The sequence below is a fragment of the Elephas maximus genome, chromosome 17 (genome assembly GCF_024166365.1).
Source record: "Elephas maximus indicus isolate mEleMax1 chromosome 17, mEleMax1 primary haplotype, whole genome shotgun sequence".
NCBI lineage: Eukaryota > Metazoa > Chordata > Mammalia > Proboscidea > Elephantidae > Elephas > Elephas maximus.
Genome location: NC_064835.1, coordinates 28,665,027 through 28,691,801, shown reverse-complemented (window position 1 = coordinate 28,691,801; position 26,775 = coordinate 28,665,027). Strand labels below are relative to the sequence as shown.

The following is a 26,775-nucleotide window of genomic DNA, read 5'->3' as shown; positions in this document are numbered from 1 at the left end:
GTAGATCATTATTAGGCCTTTCTTCCAAGGCACTTCTGGGTGGACTTGAACCGCCAACGTTTTGGTTAGCAGCCAAGTGCATTAGCTATTTGCACCACCCAGGGATCACAGCCTCAGTTAACCTTCACAACAACCTTGGGGATACGGTCTACTGCAAGTAACACAGAAATCCCCACTTGATTGGCTTCAACATTGAGGAAATGTATTCTTCCAAAAGCAGAAGTAGGTAACTGATTCCAAGATTGTTTAATTCAGTAGTTCAGTGTCATCATCGAAGACCCAGTGTTTTCTGTCATTCCACTCTGCTACCTCCTGGCTTTCAGCTTGGCCCTGAGACTAGCATCATGCATAGCTAGCTGCAGTTCTGGGCTTTCCATCTAGACGTGGCAGTGTCTGGCAGAAAAAGAGAAACCAATCCTTCCTTCTGTCTGTTTTAAAGAACAAAGAAAAATCTCCCCAAAGTCCTTCAGTCAATCTCCCTTTATGTTTCATTAGCGAGAACGCAGTTGCAGGCCACCCCAAGCCATTCACTGGAATGGAATGATCCATCAGGATTTATCCCAGTGTTACTTGGGGGTCAGGTAGACACCTAAACAAAATTGGATCTCTGCTAGCATGGAAGAAGAAGGAAGTGGCTGTTAAATAGACAACCAGTAGTGTCTGCTACAAGTGATTTTATTATCTCTATTTAAAAATCTCAGAAAGACTGAATTATAAAGTTAAAACTTTTTAATTCTAATTTTCTAATTAGAAATTTATTTAGAATCTTTTAAATTCTAAATCACGTATTTTCTGCTACAAAACCCACTTATTAAATCCATATTTAAAAAATATATATGCAGACCGTTAGCCTTAACCTTGAAATTCATTTGGTTAGCATATATTTGAATGTCAGGCACTGTGAAGTATTAGTCAGCATCTCTTACTTGCCTCCAGAGTGCTGTGATAATTGGAGTGAAATGAAATATATCATCTCTGCCCCCGAGTCCCCAAGACATTTAAGAATCTAGCCAAGCAAAACATAAAAGAGCCCAGACAACAGTGTTGTCAGGATTTGTAGTAGTATAACTGCATCGGTAATAGTAGCTGTGTGTAAAATAGCATACCTCATTACCTGACTCCACCAAGAAGTAACAGGTCCTACTTACAGACTTGCCTTCAGATCAGTGAAAAGTGAAAAACTTATTTAAAAATGTTAAGTGTTCCTCTTGCATGACTTTGTAAAATATATTACACACTTCCCAGCCTGTTTAAATAGAAGATATGCTATATAATTGAACCTTCTAAAAAATGACTCAGGGTTCTTGCTGTGAGGAATGATTGTTTTATATTTGGTAATTTCGTTAAGGTTTTTCGGAATGACAGAGATGTTGATGGCCCACCATTTTCCCCTACTTGTAGAGATCTTAGACTGCCATGATTTTTTCTTGGGTTCTGTTTATGTTTTTTATTTTACTCTCCTTCCACTGCAAGCCATCTGTCCTCAGTTTTTAACTTTAGCAAGGGGTTAGAAACTAGATAATCAAGCTGGGTAGAATTCTGAGTAAATTAAGAGTAAATAATGAATGAATCTGAAAGATATCCCTGTGAGTGATCACGATTGTTAGCAATGGTCTCTGTAACACGCGTTTTGCCTCAGAAAGCTTTCTTGTTTTCTTTATGGAGTTGGCAGGGATGTTAGAATTGTGTAATCTGGCGTACCATCTGAAGAAAAGTTCCCTTTATAGTCTCTGTGCCAAGTATTTGTCTGTCTTCCGGTGATGGAGAGGCCATTCCTTTGAAAGGCAGCCTCTTCTTTCCTGATTATTGGCTTTTTCTTGATTATCAGTAGTAGAAAATTGAACTCCACGTTAGTATTATTTGTTGAAGTAGATTTTTTGTAAGACCACTAGGCTCGTTAGGAACCCTAGCAGGGAACGGTGTAATAATAACTAATAACAGCAAAATTGACTGAGCAGTTACCATGTGCCAGGCTCAATTCTAAGTGCTTTATATTGATCAACTCATTTAATCTCCATCACAACCTTTGATAGAGCCATTACTAGCATCTCTATTGTCGACATGCAGAAGCTGTGGTTCCTGGTGGCTAGCATCTTACAGATATGGTGAGTGGAGGCCTGGGATGTGAACCTGGGCCATCTGCTTCAGAGACTGGGTTCTCAACCACTGCCTTGTTAAGACATGAGAGCATCAAGAACTTGTGACTTGGGGACGGAGAGAACAGGATTCAAGTCTCACATGTTATTAGCTTTTGTTATTGCAGTTAACCAGAACCACCAACCCAGAATGCCAAGGAATTAGGTCAAAGCACTGCATTTACATGGACTCAAACAGTTGGCATATTTAGAATGCTTAATTTTGTGCATGAGGTTGTTGGAATTGCATCTGATCGTTCTGGAGTCCCTGGGTGGTGCAGTTAAGTGCTCGGCTACTAACCAAAAGGTTGGCATTTTTAATCCAGCCAGAGATGCCTCAGAAGGAAGTCGTGGTGATCTCCTTCTGAAAGATCACAGCCATTGAAAACCCTGCGGAGCACACGTCTACTCTGACGCACGTGGGGTCACCATGAGTCTGAATCAACTCGATGGCGGTTGGTTACCTGTTATGAGTGTTGTAATAGTCTAAAGCCGTATCCTCTAATATTGATCACATGGTAGAGGCATAAAATATATAATTCTGAGTCTTACCCAGCTCAAGGTATGTCAGATAAAAAAGTTTCTGTCCCATCCATAAGCTGAAAACTTATTTCACCTCACATGGGAGTCTTCTACAAGTACGATGAAGCAGATAATCGTAGCAACTGGGTCACACCAAGTGCGTATATTTCTTGGCTCTTTACAATTTCTCTTAAACTTGTGGGCTGAATCTGTTCAGGATCTAAAGCTTTGGCACATCAGGTTTTTAAACTTTTGAGCCGTCTCTGTGACTCATTGGTGTTCAGATCATCTCAGTAACGAGTATAAACAGAGTGGCTTGCATTCCTAACCAGACCTCCTTCAGAGAGTAAACCATTTCATGGAGTCTGTATTCACTCTGACATCATGTTTTCCTTTATATTTCAACTAGTGAAACGTGTTCCTGGAGCGTCTGAGTACCCTGTCAGAGACTTGAGTACCCCTCCAAATTTCTCAGGAAGTGGAGGAAACGTTGGGCCTGCAACGAGCCCCACCAGGAGCAGTGATATGTTATATCTGATTGTTGGCTGTGTGCTCGGTGTCATGGTCCTCATTCTTATGGTTTTCATTGCAATGTGCCTGTGGAGGAACCGCCAACAGAGCACCATACAGAGTAAGTAATTCATAACTGTTTCCTTCTCTTTTTCTAGCGATGGGTGGAAAAATATTGTCAGAATAAATATTGATTTCTAACACTTTAATGTGTTAGTGTCAGGGTGTAAAACATGTTAAGATACTCTTCATTCAGAGCAGATGACTTTAAAACTCTTCTAGCTGTAAGCCAAAGTGGAGCATCAAATTAAATTACCCAGCAGAAATAAACAACAAAGCCAAAACTAAGTAGGTTTCTAAATAAATAGTGACTTAGTGCTGGGAAATTCTGGCTTGTTGGACCACCAAAGAGGACGAGAGCTTGAAGCATGAGTTTTGCAGTTGCTGCAGGAACCCCTTGGTGCTGGTACAAATTGTCCAAAGGGAGTAGAAAAGGCGTGATGGAAAGGAAGACTCTGCGTTACTGAATGATACTCATAGGTGAAGACAACAGTCCTATTTCTGTACCTGATGAGCCAGTCTGCTCCGGAGTGGCTTCCTCTCCCCACAAATGTATCTAGTAACGTTACGCTTGAACCGTTAGAGACGGCACTGCTTTGTCTCTTTGCTCAGTTCTCTTCCCCTCACCTTCCTACCTTTTCTCTTCTTCCAGCTGTTATAAAACAGGATAATCAATCAAGTAAGGGCTTTAGTCTTTGGTGGGAGGAAGTTTTTTGGCTTCTCCTTTGGCCCCAGAATAAGCGGATGCAAGGAAAACAAAGGAAGACACCAGCAGGAAACACCTCTGCAGCACTTAGAGCCAGCTCCAGCTCTGGTCCCCTTGATGTTAGCAGCTCACAGGGGAAGAGTGATGCATTTTTATTGACTTTGTGCCTCTCAAGAGATTGGCAGGGACAGAGTGGTGGTGGTGTCAGGCTAAAGGGGTTGGTGACCATTTGATTGGGCCTTTTTCTAAACTGTTTTAATGCCATTCCTTTTAATTGTATGTGTGCTGAATGATTAAAAGAAAAGTGTTGACCTGGTTGTCTAAGCAAGATTAATCTGATTAAACTAATACTCTTTTGTGACCAGATAATATGTTTAAAAATGAAAGTTGATGATAGCATTCATTCAGTTATTTATTCAAAAGATATTTGTTGATTATTTTCTGTGTGCCCAGCACTGTGCTGGATAATGGGGATATAATGGGAAATTTTAAAAGCCTGTCTGTCTCTGCCCTCTCCAGGTTTATAGTTCAGTGGAGAAGATACGCAGGTGTCAGTGGCAATTGCACACCTGTGTGAGAAAGCGCAGTGATAGGAGAAACCATGGAGGGGGGGACGCCTAATCCAGACTGGCAAACTCTGTTACCTCTGAAGAATTGATCAAAACTGACAACAGACATTGTACCTTCTAAGGGATATTTTACATTTTCTAAATAGGTCCGGCAGGTGTGCCTCTGGAAGTTAGAATTTTGAAGCAGTTGTTTAAATGTTTTTAATCTAAGGAAATGGAATAATTAGCCTTTTGCCTTTGGTACCCCACAACCTCCAACTTGGGTGTAATGACCAGGAAACAATATGTATAACTGGTAAATGTGAACACGACTCCCTCATTTGACCTGAAAACATTGTTTAGTGCCGTGTGAAGTATCCTAGCTACAGTTAGGCATTTTTGTTGTAATGCTTTATACAACTTTACTTTCAGCACCTGGAAGTGTATGAGAATTAGAACCCCTTTCCTTAGTGTTGCCAGTTCTTTGATAGTTTCAACTCGCACAATTTATCTATTCTCTTTTGGGCTTTTTGTCCTCGGTTAGTTTCTCTTCCCATTAACAGAGCCAAAATTACCTCAAAGCTCATAGCTAATGCCTTCCTGTAAAGAAAATAAGAGATAGCAACAGCTTTGTTAAAGGATCGCTCACAAGTCAGCTTTCAGCGAACATTTTATTTTAGTGTATTTGTAGCTCCTAGAGGTTTCATTAATAAAACTGCCTAATCAAGAAGATTGTCCTTTTCAGTACCTTATTTTTTTTGGCTTTTTGTTCTCTGTTAACAGAATATGACCCACCAGGCTACCTTTACCAAGGGTCAGATGTTAACGGGCAGGTGGTGGAGTACACCACTCTGCCAGGCACAAGCCGGGTAAACGGGCATGTTCATGGGAGCATCATGAGGAATGGAAGTCTCAGCAATGGCTGCTCACATCTTCACCACAAGGTCTCTAACGGAGTCAACGCCTTCGTGAACGGGAGCTTGAACGGAGGCCTTTGCTCTGGGCACACTAACACTCTAGCCAGGACACGTGTGGATTTTGAACATCCTCATCACCTACTGAATGTAAGAGAAGAGCCCGTTGCCGTTGAGTTGATTCTGACACATAGAGACCCTATAGGAGAGAGGAGAGCTGCCCCATAGCATTGTCAATGAGCGCCTGGTGGATTTGAACTGCTGACCTTTTGGTTAGCAGCTGAGCTCTTAACCACTATGCCACCAGTGTTTCCCTTTAGACACAAGGAGTGAGAAACCTTTAAAACTGCTTTATTTCGGGAGAATTTGCGGATCTAATTCAATTTTAGAAATGAGAATAGGATGGCTAGCATGTTTTAGTTTATGCTGGTTAAAGAGATCCTCTTCACTAGATAGTTTGATTTGTGACATTGTCTGTATAGCTGCGGTATTTATCAATCAAATAGATCATTTACTTAGCTGATCAAATGAAGCACTCATTTAGTCTTTGTTCTTATTACAGGTGACCTTACCAATATTCTAAAGTTTGAAGAAGTTTAGAGTTTTTTTCATCTTCAACTTTAATAATGATTTATTAATATATTACATTTGGAGAACTAAACTATAATAGGCGCCACTGGTGGCACCCACCCAACCCAGTGCCATAGAGTCAACTGGTGGCACAGTGGTTAAGAATTTGGCTGCTAACCAAGAGGTCAGCAGTTCAAATCCACCAGGCGCTCCTTGGAAACACTATGGGGCAGCTCTCCTCTGTCATGTAGGGTCACTATGAGTTGGAATTGATTCAACAGCAATGGGTTTTTTTTTTTTTTTATGACCTAGCTTTTCTGTGTTGTAGAAAAAATATTTAATTTGCTTTAGTGCACCTTATTACCAAAAGAGAATAATGATTTCATTATTTGGTGTGGAAACACATGGCTTATATTCAGACTTTTTAAACTTTTTTTTTGTCACCATTCCTAGTCCAAAATACTAATATTGTCCAAGAAAACTGAAGGAGGGAGAGTGCATTAGAGTTTGAATAACACATGCTGTTTCCATAAGAAGAAAAACAAGGGTAATGTTTGCTTTAGTATTTGAAGACGGTCCTTTGGTATTTTCTTTTTTTTAATAATAAATTGCTATTTAAATAGCAGTTGTCCCATTAGGTGTCCAGTTTCGAAGTTACCATCTGTAATTCTAACCCATTAGGTTTCTTACCCTACTCTTGTAGGTGGGAGGAAATAGGGAAATTAAAAAATGCTAGTGATTATTGAATTTTAATTTGTGTAATGATTCAAACAACTATATCGCCCTGCCGGTTACTAACTTCATCTTCTGAACCTTTTGAGTTTGCCTTCATGGACTGAAGAGAGGGCAGGAATATTCCTTTGCTCAAGGTTTTCTCTGCTAGTTGGATCAAGAATGCTGAGAAATTTTCAGTACTTTTGGTTTGCTTAGATTCTGGCTGTTGTTAAAGATGAATGGAAAGTATTCTAGGAAAAACAATTGCCTGAACTTTTCTTAACCTTGAAGGCCTGCTTTGGGCTTGGGTGCAGAGTAGCCACCTCTCCCACCCTATTTTTCATCTGAAAGCATGATTCGTCTCTGACCATAAAGCTAGTGCAATTTTTAGCTTCATTTTCAAAGAACTCTTGCCATTGTGAATATCAAGTGAACATTTTACAATGAGGTATGTGTTAATCTGGGCATTTTTCTTAATTGCTGGGCAGTTTCCGCCAAAATCAACAGCAAAATATTAATACCGCCCTCCAAGTCACTGCTGGCTGGGAATCTGCTCCATCTGGAAAAATACAACGTGTTTTAAAACGTAGCGTAGTCAAGTGAACAGACCTCATCGAAATAATTATAGGACAGTGAAGATGAGTTTATCTTGTGACATCATTCAGATCTCACACCCTGGCATTACAGAGTTCTTCCATGAAGCGCAAAAATGAATAGGGGTTTATAATGTATACTAAATGTATTTTGGGTCCATTAGATTTGAAATACTGAAAGGAAGTGACTAAACTTCTCCATTTATTTGCCTTTTTCCCAGTACATGTTTTTCCATGTAAAACATAGCAGTTAATTTTTTTTTTTTGAAGTACAGTTTTCATATTGTACAAAACTCTGCAGAACTCATATGTGAGTATAAGTCAATATGATAAGCATAGCATTGCTCACGGTGTTGCTACGCCATGTAAAATGTATCTGTTTGTCATTAACATGGCTTTTAGACTTGGGAGTATTTGGTTCCTGGTCTTCGGCCCCTTGATTATTCTTTCTTCTTTTCTCTTTCCCTGAACTCCCTCCTAAAAGGGTGCTGGAATGTACAAAGCAGTCCCTCAGACCGACCCCCTGGAGTGTGTCAACTGTCGAAATTGTCGAAACAACAACAGGTATGTAAATATAAACTTGTACAAGTTGTGAGTAAGGTATATTCATCCTCTTTTCCCCACTTCAGCAAAAAACGGTCTTGAAATTTTACCTCAGACATGAAGCTCTGAATTTGGAATCTGAAATTTAAGGCTGTCACTACATTTTTTTTTTTGCCCCTGTTTTTATAGTCTCAATCTTTCTGTATCTCGGTTTCTTTGGCTATATAGTGGCACTATTAAACACTTTCTCACGGAGATATCATTAAAAGGTTTAATGTTTTCGAAATCTTAGGAGTCGTTCCCTGTATACCGATTTTATCTTTTCTCACTTGTTATTTTCTACCCTGTGTTATAGGATGTTAGGAGGATGAGAGCCTGTTTGAATGTTAAGAAGAAGAAGAAAAAAAAAAAACAAACTGTATATAGTAATGTTTTAATGTAGTAATATTTTTGAACTTCTAACCAGATTACTCCGTATGTTTTTAAAACTCTTAAAACCTTAAGATACTTAAGTTGTAAAATCTTGCTTTCTGTCAATTTTGTTTTTTTATTTTAAAAGTGATATGTACTCAACAATATCTCAAACAAGATAGAACTATATAGAGTGACATGTGCTTTTAAATTTTGACAACATTCAGAAAGCTTTTATACTGCCTCTATATATATTATTCCAAAGGATTTTAGGATTTTTTAGTTGTGTCTGGCATAAAATCCTGATTCTGTTACAGAATGATGATATTGGATTAGATGGCCTCTAAAAGCCTCTCCTAGTTCAAAACTCTACAATTTGAATATTGTGTTATAGTTAGTACACAAAATATGTGGAGAATGGGTTAGAGTCTGGATATTTCTTTATTGAAATAGAATTTGACCTCTATTTTCTAAATGAATTAAGAGGTTAAGAGGTGTCTCTGGGAGTTACAGAAACCAAAACTTGAAAAAGGATCTAGTAAAACAGAGAACTAAAAGTACACGTATGTGTTGCTTAATGTCGACCATGTGGTCTGTGAAATAGGACGTTATGTAATTTCGACGTTGTGGGAACACCATCGAAAAAGCAGGAGAGAGGCACGCAGGACGGTCACGGACAGGCCCGGGACCTGTGCCACTGCCACTGTACCCAGGGACAGAGGGAAAACTTTGGCGAGGTTGCTGCCTAGTCTCCGAGAGCCACGTCTGGCCCCTCACTGTGAACTTGCCGTCCAGCTGGCTGCCTCCAGGCGCACCACCAGCTCCTTTCCCTTTCTTCCTCCCTGCCTGTCTTCCTCACCCCAGCAGTGGGCTTTAAACTCTCCCATCCCGCTCCTCCTCCGACTCCTGCTCTGTCTCTGCCTCCTCCCCCAGCCACCTTCCCTGCTCCTCCTCCCACCACTGCCGCAGCCTGGACCGTTCTGTGGCCACCACTGTGGGAGGAACCACTGTCCCAGACTGGGCACAACACACAGGGCACTCTGACCAAGTGGGGCAGTGGCCTCAGCAGGGTATCCCCCTCGTCGGCGACATCTGAGCTGTCCCTGCCTGACAGGCAGCAACAATGGGCTCCTGGGCTCCAGGACCCCCTCCTCCTGCCCCCAGGGCGAGGGCTGAGCAGGACCCAGAGAGCTAGTGGGAGACGGATAGGATCTATAGTACTTAGCAAAGTACATCCCCTATGTCCTGTTCTCTGATAGGGATTTTTGAACTCTGTTATAACCTTATGGGACCATGGATGTATATGAGATCAGACATTGCCCTAGCAGATGTTTTGTGGTGCATACCTTTTAAGTTGTTTCTGCCTGAGTTCTGAGAGTTGCAGAACTAAAAGCGGTAAAGCCTCTTGGAGATTTTTTTTGTTATCATGTACTTAACTCATCTTAGGGTTTCTGTATTGGCAAGAGCCTCTGCCTATTGTATGTGTTTTATGCACTAAGGCTTGCTTGTTACATACTTAAATTCTAGATGACTGTAGTTTTTAGGTTTTTCATAACATGAAGCCACATTTTTGTTCTGAGCTTGTCATAGGCTTTACAACAATTGGTAGGAACATGCTAAAGAACTGGAAAAGGTGCTTCAGTATACTTGGTAAGTAATCAGGTGAATTTAGTTAAAACGAAGAGTTTTGCCTAAATATATAATGTTTCCTTTTATGGTTCTTGTGGCCATCAGCCGATCTTGACTCTGTCCAGACATTAGATTGGTGTCTTAGGCTGGATTCTTGAGAGAAGCAAAACCAGTAAAGCATATAGTTACCTGTATAAAGAGATTCATAGAAAGGGACTGTTTCATGCAGTTGTAGAGGCTGGAACGTCCTAAATCTGTGGGTTAGACTGGAGGCTTCTCCTGATTCACGCAGCTGCAGGGGCTGGAGAAGCCAATATCGGCAAGTCAGACAGCAGGGCTCTGGTTCACAGGCTGCAGAAACCAATGAATCCAAAGATTGGCAGTCAAGATGGCAGGTAAGCTGCTAAATCAAGGCCCAAGAACCAGAGGTCAGACGAAGAGGCGCCAGCTTCAGGATCCAGTGCAAGCAAAAGCCTCTAACCATGCCAGAGAGTCCACCTATATTTGATGCAGGCCACACCTCCAAGGAATCTCCCTTTCAACTGATTGGTTACTCACTGCAGATCCCATCATGATAGAGGCAATCACATTATATCAGATCTTATCATGGAAATGATCACATCACCACTGAGATTCATGGCCCAGCCAAGCTGATACACAGCCTTAACAATCACAATTGGTGTTGTGAGAAAGACTCTGGTCTAAGAATAAGTAGACGTAGGTTTCACCACTGCTCTAACCTGTGACCTTGGGAGAGTTATGTAATCTCTCTGAGATTAGAAAAAAATGAATGATTGTCCCAGATAAAGTAAGGTCTCTCTCAACTTCCCTGACATTCTCTGATTGTAGGCTTTGGTAATTTGCTGCCAGCCATGTCTTTAGGCTCAAGTATTATTTTAGTATCAAAAATTCACCCTATTTCCTTAAAAGGATGTAAATGACCTGCATCATTCTGAATTATGGCTGCACATGTTTGCATGTGGTATTTTTGGAGTTTTTATTACACATGATTTTTCCCCCGAAAACAATGGACAATTGCATTTCTATTGATTTTCAAGTAAATGACTTCCTGTATTTCATGTTTGGGGGTTTTACTGTTATCTGGGAACATAGGTGAATTCTCTTCAGCCTGAGAAAACCAGCTTATGTTTCTTCTTGACTTAAATTTTCTCCTGCATAAGGGTCTACCTCGTTAGGAAAAGTCTTTGATTGCCTGCATTGCCTCCAAGGTTAGCAAGATATCTCACCTGGCCCCCAGGAGCCATTGTGTGATTTTGACACTTAATAATCAGACAGGTAAGTAAGTATCAATAAGTACCTACTTCCAACTCTGAAAAATTGGACTCACAGAATTTTAAGCTTCTAACTCTTTCAACTTTGAAATAAAAAAATACCTTCTCTTGATTCTCCCAAGTGGCAAAACCTGTAATAAGCTTTGAATGCTGAGAAGCGGATGACAGATGATTATTTTCAATATATGCAAAATTTAGTCAGTTTACACTTTCAGAATATTGACATCATTACCAAGAATTGTTTGCATTTTCTGATGCCAGCTGAAATAAGAGGCATGGTTTCACTTAAGATATATGAGGGCTTTCCAGTGGGCACTGGAGAATTTTTGGCTATTCATTTAAAAAAATTATTAAGCACTAGCCAGGCACTGGAATAGGTTCTGCAGTATTTCCATGCAGAAGGAATGACAAGAACAAAGTCATGGAGGTCAGAGGGATCATGTCCATAAGACTGAACAGTCTAGTTCAGCGTTCACTGGGAGGGCTTGTGAAACACAGATGTCTGGGCTCTACTCTCAGATTTTATGATTCTGTAGGTCTGGGGTGGGCCTTAGAAATTTGCATTTCTAATGAGTTCCCAGGCGCTGTTTATGCTGCTGGTCCTGGCTTCTGCTTTGAGAGCTACTGAAATAGTTTGGCTAGCTGGGGACGTGCGGGTAGAGAGCAAAACCAAACCAAACCTAGTGCCATCAAGTCAATTCCAACTCATGGCGGCCTTATAGGACAGAGTAGAACTGCCCCATAGAGTTTCCAAGGAGCGCCTGGTGGATTCGAACTACCGACCCTTTGGTTAGCAGCCGTAGCACTTAACTACTAAGCCACCAGGGTTTCCAGGTAGAGAGCAGTAGGGTATAAAACTGGAACACTGGACTGAGTTTATATCATGGATGACCCTGAACATCAAGGTTTAGTAGTTTATTTAATAAACACCTATTGAGTGGCTAGGAGCCTCTGGGTGGAGCAGATGGTTAAGCACTCAACTACTAACCAAAAGGTTGGCAGCTTGAACCCACTCAGAGGTGCCTAGAAAGAAAAGACCTGGCATTCTTCTTGTGAAAGGTCACTACCTTGAGAACCCTGCAGAATGCAGTTCTACTCTGAGGCACACCGGGTCACCAGGACCTAGAATGAACTTGACAGCAACTGGTTTGGTTTTTGGTCTACCATGTGTATTAGGCACTGGCCTAAGTCCTATCTTCAGGAAGCCAACAGTCTAATAATGGTGATTCTCAGACAGAGCTAGCGTTATGCTAAGCAGAGTTTGCACATTAAACCATGTAATTTTATGTTTAAGGAATGTTATCAAAAGGGGGTATATGTTAAAGGTTGAGAAACACTGGTCTAGTGGCATCATAATTCTTTTGAAAGATTTTGAGAAGGGGAGGGATCTATTCAGAGATATGCTTAGGCTTGACTAATGGTAGCAGTGCATAGGTTGGATTGGAAGGAGGAGACCAATTAGACTATTGCTGCAATGAAGGTCTTAGCATGCTGAGAATGGAGATGTGTCATTGATTGGATTGTGTCCCCAAAAATATGTGTCAACTTGATTAGGTCATGATTCCCAGTGTTGTGTGGTTGTTCTCCATTTTGTGATAGTAATTTTATGTTAAAGAGGATTAGGGTGGGATTGTAACACCCTTACCCAGGTCACATCCCTGATCCAATATAAAGGGAGTTTCCCTGGGGTGTAGCCTGCACCACCTTTTATCTCTCAAGAGATACACAGGAAGGGGAAGCAAGCAGAGAGGAGGGACCTCATACCACCAGGAAAGCAGTACCAGGACTGCTCGGAGAAGTCCCTAGTCCGGGGGAAGACTGATGACAAGGACTTTCCTCCAGAGCCAGCAGAGAAAACAAGCCTTCCCCTGGAGCTGACGTCCTGAATTTGACTTTTAGCCCACTTTACTGTGAGGAAATAAACATCTCCTTGTTAAAGCCATCCACTTGTGGTATTACTGCTAAAGCAGCACTAGATGACTAAGACAGGATGAGAAGGCAGAGATGAGTGGAAGGGCAGAGTTGGAATCCTTAATTGACTGATAAGGATCAAGAAGAAAGAAAGGTTCAAAGTGAACAGGTGATTTTAAACATGGATGACACGGTAGTTGCCATGGTGGTAGTCATAGAAAAAAGAAACTTATTAAAGTGATATGGTGTATCTGGGAAAGGTGATAAATTGGGTTTTGGGGATTTCTAGTTCTAAGTGCCAGTTGGATATCTAAGTCAAGCAGACAGGGGTTCAGGGGAACTGTGATAAAGATTTAGGAGTTGTTTGTGCCAAAGAGATAATTAGAACTTAACAATTTATGAGATTGCTGAAGGAGACAGTAGCCATGGCTGGTGGATGATTTTTATATTTTTAGTTACTTAAGGTACTTATTTACCTTTACTTGTGGAGCCCTGGTGGTACAGTGGTTAAAGCACTCAGGGGCAAAACAAAAGGTTGGCGTTCAAACCCACAAGTCACTCCACAGGAGAAAAACGTGGCAGCCTGCTTCCATAAAGATTTACAGCCTTGGAGACACTATGGGGCAGTTCTGCTCTGTCCTATAGTGTTGCTATGAGTCAGAATTGACTCAATGGCAGTGGGTTTGGTTTGGTTTGGCTTAGATCTTTGATATATCTTCCAGAGATTAATAGAGGTGCAGAAAGGGGCATGATAAAATAAGGAGTGCAAAAAAGAAAAAGAGGTTTTGTTCATTCACTCATCAAACATTTGTTGGAGGTCTTTAGTGGAACAAGCACCAGCTAGATGCTGGGGTCAAAGTAGTGAGCAAAACAGACACTACTTGGTCCTTAGGGGAGCTTATAGTTTAATGCGGGAGACATTTTTTTTAATGACATAGATAAATTATAAAAATGAATATATAATTAAAACTGGGCACTTTTAAGGAAAAAGGAAAAGATATGATTAGAGAGGAAAGACTTCCCTGAGCAACTGACATTGTAAAATTAGGTTAAAAGGAAGGAGATAGATTAAGTACTTCCCAGGCAAAGGTGCCATTTATGCCAAATCTGTAAAGCAGAATGCCTGCATCTTCAAAGACATTAAAGAAGGCTAAGGTAGCAGGAACTTAGCATGTGAAGCCGAAAGAGGTAACAAGAATATACACCAATCCAATTTCTACAAGTACAGTTCAGTGACTTTGATCACATTCTTCAGGTTGTGCAACCATTCTCAACCTCTTCCTTCTGAGTTGTTCCTCCCTTGTTAACATAAACTCACTGCCCCCTAAGGTTCCTATCTAATGTTTTGAATTGCTGTTGTTGATTTGATCCCATATAGATAGTTGTTAAAAGAGCATAGTGCTTAAGGCAGATGTTTTTTACTACTTAAGCTAAACTATTTTTTTGTTTTAAGAAGACTTCAGCGGATATTTTTGGTTTAAGGTTTAAAGATTACCTCAGGGCTGTAGTTTCAGGAGTTCATCCACCCTCCACGGCTCCTGGAAGTCTAGAGTCCATGAGTATTTGCAATTCTATTCTGCATTCCCCCCTTCCCCCCAGGATTTTTCTAGAAAATCTTTGATCAAAATGTTCAGTAACATTAGCTGGGCACTATCCAATTCTGGTTTCATGGCAAAGAATGAAGTTGTTCATGGAGGCAATTAGCCACATATTCCTTTTCCTATTCCTGACTCTTCCTTCTTTCTCTGTTGCTCCAGGCAAATAGAGACCAATTTTTTTGCCTTGGATGGCCATTTGCAAGCTTTTAAGACCACAGGCACTATGCAAAGAACTAGGAGGTAGGACAGAAGCACTAAACATGGTATTAGGCCAGTTAACTGGAATGTACCATGAAACCATGACCTTAAACCTCCAAACCAAGGAACCAAATCCCATGAGGTGTTTGGTTGTATATAAGCAGCCTCAGCAGCTGTTTTTTTTTTTTGTCGTAAATATATCTATCGCATAACTTTCCAAATTCAGCTTGTTACAGGTGTACAATTTAGTGACATCAATTAACAATAATTGGCCATGCAACTGTACCCTTAATCAATGCTATTTTCCCATCACCGTAAACCAAAACTCAGTACTCCATACCAATAACCCTCACTTTCCCCTTTCCTCTTGCCCTTGGTAACCACTCATAAACTTTGGTCTCTATACATTTGCCTTTTCTTTTTATATGAATACCGTACAATATTTTAATTATACAAATGTCATACAATAACCTTTTGTGATTGACTTATTTCACTCAAGGTAACATCTTCCAGCTCCATCCATATTGTAGCATGTATCAAGACTTCATTTCTCCTCTGGCTGAGTAATATTTCATTGTATTTGTGTAAAACATTTTGTTTATCCATTCATCCATTGATGAGTATTTAGGCTGCAGGGAACATTGGCGTACAAGTCTCTGAATCTCTGCTTTCAAGTCTTTTGGGTATATCCCTAGAAGTGGAATTAGTGGGTCATATAGTAGTTCTATTTTTAGTTTTGTGAGGAACTGCCACCCCGTTTTCCATAACAGCAGTAGCATTTTGCATTCCCACCAGCAATGAATAAGGGTTCCAATTTTCTCACGTAGAATTTGGGCTTTTAAGAACAGTCTGGAAACAGTTTGCAAAACAAATTGGATGGGGAAAGAGAGGAGGACCAGTTAGGTTGGTGTTGTGGTAGTCTAAATGAGAAATAGTGGACCAGGGTAGTTGCAGTAGATATGGAGAAAAACAGTTGGATTAATTGGATAAGAAGTCATGCCAATGGACACACTTAAGTTTAAAGCTAAGAATGCAGAGAAAAAATAGTCGTGAGTGGCAGGGCACAGTGTAGTTAAGACCCCATACGGAAACACCCTAAGCTAGACTTCCCACCCTAGGCACCTGTGGAATATGTGAGCTACCCACAGTAAGGAGAGTTGAATGGGCACCACAGGAGTCTAAGAGGATGACCCCCAAAGGTAGGCTAAGGAGGAAGGAGTTTGTCTTCATCTCTTCTAGTGTTCCCTAGCTCATGATGGCACTACCATTCATCCACCCAGTTACCTAGAAGTTATCCTTGACATTTCTCTGCCTACCTCCTCATCCAATTAATAGTCTTTTTTTTTTTTTAATTGCATCTCCTGAATCCCTCAAACATCTGCTTTTCTATGGATCTACTGCAACTACTCTAGTTTAAACTTAAATGTGTCTGTTGGACTAGGCCTTTAAGAAACAAGTCATGGCCAGCCCTAGACCCCTTTTGTCTTCTCTGTCTTTTAGTAATAACTGGATGGAGAGAAAACTTGGCCCGTATCAGCTAAACTGAAGCAGGGATGTGAAAATCAGAGAATGGGAGCATGTGGTATAACAATCCATGAAGAAGTTCTATTTGGTTCCAGGCTTTAGCAGCAAGTTGTAAATGGTTGCCTGCCTCGCTGTGTTCAGTTAATAGGAACCGTTTCCAGGTTTTAAGAGTATTGTGTGATAACTCACTATGAACAGCTAGAACGAATCATATTTAATGCAGCTTTTCAGTGGCCGGGTCCCCTACATTAAAGACTTAATTAAGAAATCCATGTGCAGTTTGGGCATTTCAGGAGATTAAACAGATTTTTGATCAAATAAAACGTTTCCATGCTTCTCTTCGTCCTCAGTTCCAAAAGCAGTAATGCACTTCTGGATATGTAATCAAATGTGGTTTGTCCACTGCTTGGCTAGTCTAATGGGAAGGGATTGACATTCAGTATGGTCTGTTTACCATCAGTCTCGGTAATTTGTAAAAGAGAGTGGAGAAGACACTGATGCAATTCACAGAAGAACAGTGAACTCAGAGATCCTATCAGGAAAGAATGAGAAATTAACATTAAGGACCCTAGAGGGATTGGGAGTGAAGTAGCTAAGCAAAAATCAGCTTGGAAAAATGTATGTAATCCATCTGGGGGGAAAAGTACAAGCTGTATGGCTGATAGTCAAGAGGAGAAATAAAACTACTGGGAATAGTGCTTTCGAAAACACAGATACTACAAATGATCTCCAAGTATTGTATAATGATAACCTCGAAAGCCTGTGTATTGTTGAATTTGGGGGTGCTCTTTCACCAACTTGAAACCCTCTACTGATGGCAGATATACTCAGATAAAATAGTGTGTGGAGGTGAATATGAAAAAATTTAATAGTGGTTCCTTCAGGCTTAGGGCTTGATGCCCAGTCTGTATGAATTGTGTGAGAATAACTACTTGTCTGGTATACCTAAATGTTCTCCTAGCAGGTCAGCTTATTATGACTCAATCTCTCGTTGATTTCAGACTGTTGAACTACTTCAGAACTATCCATAATGCCAAAAGGAGAAAACACAAAAGACCTAAGTTTCTGCTGTCTTTCCTTCTGTAGTAATCTGCCTAATTTCCTGAGAAAAATTCCAGAACAGTGTGTCTATTTTTAGGACCTCTGGTGGCACAGTGGTTAAGTCCTTGGCTGCTAACCAAAAGGTGGGCAGTTCGAACTCACCAGCCGCTCTGCAGGAGAAAGAGGTGGGAGTCTGCTTCCATAAAGATTTACAGCCTTGGAAACCCTGTGGGACAGTTCTACCCTGTCCTATAAGGTTGCCATGAGTTGGAGTCTAACGGGTAATGGGTATCTATTTTTATAAGATCAAGCAACACCTTTCTTTTTGGGAAATTAAATATCTGTCTCCTACTTCTAATTAGGAGACAGAGGGCAATTATCAGGAAGGCAGGTGGTTAGGGGTAGTGCTTTTGGTTTTTTATTTATAAGCTGTGTGTCAGGTTACTATGTTCAGTAATGACTTAGTCCATTATTGACACCCAACGCTTCTTGTCACCTATAATATGACAGTCACTGATACATTAATTCCCAAAAAGAAACTCCCACTCCAATGCCAGGGTCACTGCAGAGTTAAAGAGTGAAGAGTGAGAAGGAGAGTGCCATGGCCTAGAAGAATGTCATCAGGGTTCTGGTCATAGTAAGGGCTAGATCAGCAAGATGGCAGAGACATAATGGCCAAGATTGCAGAAGTGAGCTGAATATTAAAACAAACACACCACCACCATGGACTATTTAAGGAGCCTCAAGAACATATCAATGACCTCATAAAAGACTATATCAAAAACAAAATTTTGCTTGCGTGTGATATTAATAATATTGTTCTATAATTTCCACATTCGGTTGGATCACCTTTCTTGGGAATAGGCATAAATATGGACCTCTTCCAGTCAGTTGGCCAGGAAGCTGTCTTCCATATTTCTTGACATAGATGAGTGAGCACCTCCAGTGCTGCATCTGTTTCTTGAAACATCTCAATTGATATTCCATCAATTCCTGGAGCCTTGTTTTTCGCCAGTGCCTTCAGAGGAGCTTGGACTTCTTCCTTCGGTACCATCGGTTCCTTATCATATGCCACTTCTTGAAATGGTTGAATATCAACTAATTCTTTTTGATATAATGACTCTGTGTCTTCCTTCCATCGTCTTTTGATGCTTCCTGCGTCATTTAATATTTTCCCATGGAATCCTTCACTATTGCAACTCGAGGCTTGAATTTTTTCGTCAGTTCTTTCAGCTTGAGAAACACCAAGCGTGTTCTTCCCTTTTGGTTTTCCATCTCCAGCTCTTTGCACATGTCATTATAATACTTTTTTTGTCTTCTCAAGAGGCCCTTTGAAATCTTCTGTTCAGTTCTTTTACTTCATCAATTCTTCCTTTTTTCTTTAGCTGCTTGATGCTCAAGAGCAAGTTTCAGAGTCTCCTCTGATATCCATCTTAGTCTTTTCTTTCTTTCCTGTCTTTTCAGTGACCTCTTGCTTTCTTCATGGATGATGTCCTTGATGTCATTCCACAACTCATCTGGCCTGCAGTCACTAGTGTTCAATGCGTCAAATCTGTTATTCAGATGGTCTCTAAATTCAGGTAGGATATACTCAAGGTCATATTTTGACTCTCGTGGACTTGCTCTGATTTTCTTCGGTTTCAGCTTGAACTAGCATATGAGTAATTGATGGTCTGTTCCACAGTCGGCCCTTGGCCTTGTTCTGACTGATGATATTGAGCTTTTCCAGCTTCTCTTTCCACAGATGTAGTCAATTTGATTTCTGTGTGTTCCATCTGGCAAGGTCCATGTGTATAGTTGGTGAAAGAAGGTATTTACAATGAAGAACTCGTTGGTCTTGCAAAATTCTATCATTCGATCTCCGGCATTATTTCTGTCACCAAGGCCATATTTTCCAACTACTGACCCTTCTTCATTTCCAGCTTTTGCATTCCAATCGCCAGTAATTATCAATGCATCTTGATTGCATGTTCGATTAATTTCAGACTGCAGCAGCTGCTAAAAATCTTCTATTTCTTCATCTTTGGCCCTAGTGGTTGGTGCGTAAATTTGAATAACAGTCGTATTAACTGGTCTTTCCTGGAGGCTTATGGATATTATCCTATCACTGACACCGTTGTACTTCAGGATAGATCTTGAAACGTTCTTTTTGACGATGAATGCAACACCATTCCTTTTCGAGTTGTCATTCCCAGCATAGTAGACTATATGATTGTCCTTTTCAGAATGGCCAATACCAGTCCATTTCAGCTCACTAATGCCTAGGATATCTATGTTTATGTGTTCCATTTCATTTTTGACGATTTCCACTTTTCCTAGATTCATACTTTGTACATTCCAGGTTCCAATTATTAATAGATGTTTGCAGCTGTTTCTTCTCATTTTGAGTCATGCCATATCAGCAAATGAAGGTCCCGAAAGCTTTACTCCATCCATGTCATTAATGTCAACTCTACTTTGAGGAGGCAGCTCTTCCCCAGTCACCTTTTGAGTGCCTTCCAACCTGGGGGGCTCATCTTCCAGCACTATATCAGACAGTGTTCCACTGCTATTCATAAGGTTTTCACTGACTAATGCTTTTCAGAAGTAGACTGCCGGGTCCTTCTTTGTAGTCTGTCTTAGTCTGGAAGCTCATGCAAACATGGCTGCAGCAGTATGTCGACAGGGAGCTGCCAGAAATTCAGGCCAGTTTCAGAAGAGGACATGGAACCAGGGATGTCATTGCTGATGTCGGATGGATCCTGGCTGAAAGCAGAGAATACCAGAAGGATGTTTACCTGTGTTTTATTGACTATGCAAAGGCATTTGACTGTGCAGATCATAACAAACTATGGATAACATTGCGAAGGATGGGAATTCCAGAACACTTAATTGTGCTCATGAGGAACCTTTACATAGATCAAGAGGCAGTTGTTTGGACAGAACAAGGGGATATGGATTGGTTTAGAGTCAGGAAAGGTGTGCGTCAGGGTTGTATTCTTTCACCATACCTATTTAATCTGTATACTGAACAAATAATACCAGAAGCTGGACTATATGAAGAAGAATGGGGCATCAGGATTGGAGGAAGACTCATTAACAACCTGCATTATGCAGATGACACAACCTTGCTTGCTGAAAGTGAAGAGGACCTGAAGCACTTACTAATGAAGATCAAAGACCACAGCCTTCAGTATGGACTGCACCTCCAAATAAAGAAAACAAAAATCCTCACAACTGGACCAATGAGCAACATCATGATAAACAGAGAAAAGATTGAAGTTGTCAAGGATTTCATTTTACTTGGATCCACAATCAACAGCCATGGAAGCAGCAGTCAAGAAATCAAAAGACGCATTGCATTGGGCAAATCTGCTGCAAAGGATCTCTTTAAAGTGTTGAAGAGCAAAGATGTCACCCTGAAGACTAAGGTGCACCTGACCCAAGCCGTGGTATTTTCAATCACATCATATGCATGCGAAAGCTGGACAATGAATAAGGAAGACCGAAGAAGAGTTGACACTTTCAAATTGTGGTGTTGGCGAAGAATATTGAATATACCATGGACTGCCAAGAGAACGAACAAATCTGTCTTGGAAGAAGTGCAGCCAGAATGCTGCTTAGAGGCAAGGATGGTGAAACTGTGTCTTACTTTGGACATGTTGTCAGGAAGGATCAGTCCCTGGAGAAGGACATCATGCTTGGCAGAGTACAGGGTCAGCAGAAAAGAGGAAGACCCTCAACAAGGTGGATTGACACAGTGGCTGCAACAATGAGCTCAAGCATAACAAGGATTGTAAGGATGGCGCAGGACCGGGCAGTGTTTCGTTCTTTTGTGCATAGGGTCGCTATGAGTCGGAACCAACTCGACGGCACCTAACAACAACAGCACATCAAAAGAATAAGGAGATAACCTACAGACTGGGGAAAAAAATTGGGGGATTGATATAACCAATAAGGGTCTAATATTTAAAATATATAGAAAACTTCTACAACTTAACAACAAAAAGACATCCTAATAAAAAACTGGGCAAAGAACATGAACAGACAGTGTTTCTAAAGAGGATATTCAGATGGCCAGCAGACACACAAAAAGATTCTCAGCATCATTAGCCATCAGAGAAATGCAAATCAAAACCACAATGAGTTATCATTTCTCTCCCACTAGGATAACCAAAACCAAACCCAGTGCCGTCGAGTTGATTCCGACTCATAGCGACCCACTAGGATGGTTAAGATTAAAAAAAAAAAAAGGAAAATAACAAGTGTTGGAGGGGATATGGAGAAATCAGAACCCTCATCCACTGCTGATGAGAATGCAAAATGGTAGAGCCACTGTGGGAACCAGTCTGGTGGTTCCTCAAAAAACTAGAGGTAGAATTGCTATATGATTCATCAGTTCCACTCCTAGATACATATCCTAGGGATCCAATAGAAGTGACATGAACAGACATATGCACACATATGTTCATCGCAGCACTGTTCACAACAGCAAAAAGATGGAAACAACCTAAGCGCCTGTCAGTGAATAACTAGATAAATAAAATGTGGTACGTGTATACAATGGGATACTACTCAGTGATAAAGAAAAATGAGTTCCCAAAACATGGGCAACATGGATAAACCAGGACATTATGTTGAGTGAAATAAGTCAGTCACAAAAATATATATATTGTGTGTTCTCACTTTTATGAAATGACTTGAACAAGTAAATATATAGAAACTGATGTTCATTAGTGGTTACCAGGGATGGGGAGGGGAGAGGATTCACTCTCTAGACAGTAATCAAAAAAAAGCCACTGCTGTCAATTCCAATTCATAGCAACCCTGTAGAACAGGGTAGGACTGCTTCATAGGGTTTCCAAGGAGTGGCTGGTGGATTCGAACTGCGGACCTTTTAGTTAGCAGCTGAGCTCTTAACCACTACCTCACCAGGGCTCTGGATAGTAGACACTTGTTATTTGAAGTGATGGGAAAGGTAACACTGACGTATAACACAGCTTGACTGAGGTACACGATGTCACTAAAATGTACACAAGAAAAAAGGACCTGTTGGTAATTGCTGTGGCGTATATAATTTTGAAATAACAGCAGAAACAACCAAAAATATATGTGCATGTGTATATGCACTGTATTTTTACACAAATAATGCCTATTCTACTTTTTTTTTTTTTTTTTTTGCCTCCCACCCACTTGGAGGTATTTTTGTAAGCACACTATGCTAATTTTTACATGTTGCTGTAAAAAAAGTTAGCATAGCACACTTATGAAAATACATTGAGGGGGTAGGAAAAAATGTAGAACATGTGTTGTTCACATAAAAATATGTATGTAGACACGGAAGGTCAGCTCAACTGGACTAGACCAAAAGCAAAGAAGTTTCCGGGATAAACTGAATGCTTCAAAGGTCAGCGGAGCAAGGGCGGGGGTTTGGGGACTATGGCTTAAGGGGACTTCTAAGTCAGTTGGCAAAATAATTCTATTATGAAAGCATTCTGCATCCCACTTTGAAATCTGGTGCCTGGGGTCCTAAATGCTAACAAGCGGCCATCTAAGATGCATTAATAGGTCTCAACCCACCTGGATCAAAGGAGAATGAAGAACACCAAGGTCACACGATAACTATGAGCCCAAGAGACAGAAAGGGCCACATGAACCAGAGACTTACATCATCCTGAGACCAGAAGAACTAGATGGGGCCCGTCCACAACCGATGACTGCCCTGACAGGGAGCACAACAGAGAACCCCTGAGGGAGCAGGAGAACAGTGGGATGCAGACCCCAAATTCTCATAAAAAGACCATACTTAATGGTCTGACTGAGACTAGAGGAATCCCGGTGGTCACGGTCCCCAAACCTTCTGTTGGCCCAGGACAGGAACCATTCCCGAAGACAACTCATCAGACATGGAAGGGACTGGACAATGGGTGGAGAGAGATGCTGGCGAAGAGTGAGCTACTTGTATCAGGTGGACACTTGAGACTGTGTTGTCATCTCCTGTCTGGAGGGGAGATAGGAGGGTAGAGAGGGTTAGAAACTGGCAAAATCGTCACGAAAGGAGAGACTGGAAGGAGGGAGTGGGCTGACTCATTAGGGGGAGAGTAAGTGGGAGTATAGAGTAAGGTGTATATAAGCTTATATGTGACAGACTGACTTGATGTGTAAACTTTCACTTAAAGCACAATAAAAATTATTTTTAAAAATATGTATATAGGTATATATGTGTATAGGTATGCATGTGTGTGTATATGTAGATGTATATAGATGTATGCCTCTTTGTGACCATATGCACATATATTCATATATATAATAAAGCGTACAGGTGGCACAGTTACAGATACTTCTTAGACATAACAAAATACCTCACAAGCTTGGATTTCTGGGTTTGAAGGATTAGGACCATGGGACATCTCAGTCATTTGGCATAATGTACTTCATAAAGTTATGTTCTACATCCTAGTTTGGCAAGTAATATCCAGGGTCTTAAAGCCTATGAGAAGCCAATGTAACTATTGGTGTGTACTCATATGGTGAAAAAGAGAAAGAAAGAATTCAGAGGCTCAAAGGAGAAAAAAACTACAGGTAGTCCCCAGCTTACAGCATGGTTCAGTTCTAACAACCCCATTTTAAGTCGGTTCTGATGTAAGTTGAATACCTCATTTTTTTTTTCTAGTTTTGGTTCTTATTGCCTTTTATTATCAGTATCCTCATAAATCCAATTTTTATTCGTCTTTGAGGGTTGGAAACATTGCATATAACTTACATATATATATTTTAATATATGCATATATACATAAAAAATACACCAATCATAAAAAGTGACGATAAAGAAGAGTTGGATAACATTGGCATTTTGTCAGTTATGCAAGGTTCTGGATCATCAGGACTATCCCTGGGAATGGGAATGGCATTTCTAGTCAGAAAATTAATTTAATGAGAGTTGTCTGTATGGCCCTTTTTTTTTTATTCTTCATATGTTTCGCGGTAACATCTCACTGCTCCCGAATCTGCTTATCTACTGGAGCAAAGCAATTAGTGTTTGGGTCTGTGTTTTCAAGCAACTGAAGCCCCTGATTTTGTTTAGAAAAAATTCCAGCCAAACCTTTCACTGTAAAATGTTTTGACAGCTTCTCTCCTTCCTCTTCCTCATTATTCCTTTCTTCTTCAGCGTTTCTTTACTTTTCAAAATCCATTAAGACCTGATCTGTCAGTTCCCCTTCTTTGTGAGCTGTGAGCTGTTCCACATCGACGGTATCAAGTTCTAAGTTAAGTGTTCTTGCCATATGGTCGATTTTTCCACCAATCTCTTCCATCATACTATCCTGATCAAATGGTGTTCACATAACTTAGCAATTTTTTCCATAGCCCCTGCATGCATTTTCCTGTAACTTCCTCCCAGGAAGATGCAGTGTTCCAGATACACTGATGGTCATGAATGTGGTTCATCATAACTTTTATACATCGTAAGTCAGGGACTACCTGTTGTCTACAGACAAATAGTTACATGAACCACGGCCTCATCCACCCTGAAACCAGAACTAGATGGTTCCTGGGTGCCACTACTGTCTGTTCTAATTAGGGCCACAGTAGATGGACCCTGATAGAATGGGGGAAGAATGTAGAACAGAACCTCAGATCACCTAAACAAACAAAAGTAACAAAAACAAACTTATTGAACTGGTTGAGATTGGAGAACTTCCCAAAACTATTGCTCTGAGATACTCCTCAGACCTTGAACTGAAACTAACCCATGAGGTCACCTTGCAGATGAATAACTAATCGGCTCAAAAAATAGTGAATATCACCCGTAAGTACATGCTCTCTTAAAAAAATCACCTGTATGAGACCAAACAGTCAACAATTACTTTAAAACAAAGGTGAGAATGTAAGGTGGCAGGGAAACTAGACTAATGGAAACGAAATGACCAGAATGGAAACAATGAGGATGTTTATGCATTGTGAAGAATGTAACCAATGTCAGTGAACCACTTGTGTAGAAATTTTTGAATGGGAACCTAAATTACCATGGACACCATCACTGAAAACACAATTAAACATTATTTAAAAAAAGAAAAAGAACATATCGATGAAAATAAGTATCATAGCCAAGAGATTCATAGATAGATAGTTCTTGCCCTCCAGGGATAATCAAAACAGGAAACTTAGTCCAAATGTATATGATCATCTAATAAGGGTAATTTTGTACATAAGCTTAGCAAATACTCAACTGTGTAATCAGAAATGGAATACTTCTCTAGAAATTATTTAAAAGGTTCTGTATAGTTTTTTCTTTTTTAATTTTATTGTGCTTTAGGTGAAAGTTTACAGTTTTCACTAAAAAATTTATACACAAATTGTTTTGTGACATTGGTTACAGTCCCCACTATGTGTCAGCACTTTTCCCCTTTCCCTTTCTACCTGGGTTCTCTGTGTCCATTTATCTAGTTTTCCCATCCCTTCCTGCCTTCTTGTCTCAGCTTTTGGGCAGGTGTTGCCCATTTGGCCTTGTATGCTTGATTGAACTAAGAACCATGCGCTTCATGTGTATTATTGTTTGCTTTATAGGCCTGTCTAATCTTTGGAAACCATGGTGGTGTAGTGGTTAAGTGCTATGGCTGCTAACCAGAAGCTCAGCAGTTCAAATCCACCAGGCACTCCTTTGAAACTCTATGGGGCAGTTCTACTCTGTCCTATAGGGTCAGTATGAGTCGGAATCTACTCGACGGCAATGGCTTAATCTTTGGCTGAAAGGTGGACTTTGGGAGTGGCTTCAGTTCTGAGTTAGCAGGGTGTCTGGGATTTCTCCAGTTTCTGTCAGACCAGTAAGTCTGGTCGTGTGTGTGTGTGTGTGTGTGTGTGTGTGTGTGTGTGTGTGAAGTCTGGTCGTGTGTGTGTGTATGTGTGTGTGTGTGTGTGTGTGTGTGTGTGTGTGTGAATTTGAATTTTGATCTACATTTTTCTCCTGCTCTGGGACCCTCTATTGTGATCCCGGTCAGAGTGGTCAGTGGTGGTAGGCAGGCACCATCTAGTTCTTCTGGGCTCAGGGCTGGTGGAGGCTGTGGTTCATATGGTCCATTAGTCTTTTGGACTAGTATTTTCTTTGTGTCTTTGGTTTTCTTCATTCTTCTTTGCTCCGAACATGGTGGGACTAATAGATTTATCTTAGATGGCCGCTCAAAAGCTTTTAAGACCCCAGATGCCACTTACCAAAGTAGAATGTAGAATATTTTCTTTATAAACTACGTTATGCCAATTGAGCTAGATATTCCCTGAGACCACGGTCCCCAGCCCTAAGCCCCAGTAACTTGGTCCCTCAAGGTGTTTGGATGTGCCAGGGAAGCTTCCATGACTTTGCCTTGGTCAAATTGTGCTTTCTT

At 40.7% G+C, this 26,775-nt stretch overlaps 1 protein-coding gene across 4 annotated transcripts in view; it reads left to right on the top strand.

The window, feature by feature from the left end:
* The window catches only part of CDON (cell adhesion associated, oncogene regulated), a 129,020-nt gene that overhangs the window by 91,361 nt on the left and 10,884 nt on the right, over positions 1-26,775 (top strand). For 3 of the 4 annotated variants that reach the window (XM_049856452.1, XM_049856451.1, XM_049856450.1), the window contains exons 16-18: positions 3,067-3,288; positions 5,265-5,545; positions 7,757-7,836. In XM_049856452.1, the coding sequence (XP_049712409.1) occupies positions 3,067-3,288; positions 5,265-5,545; positions 7,757-7,836 (583 nt within the window). Of the gene's footprint in view, positions 1-3,066; positions 3,289-5,264; positions 5,546-7,756; positions 7,837-11,036; positions 11,152-26,775 lie in introns of all 4 variants that reach the window. The other variant, XR_007513578.1, reaches the window with a different exon arrangement.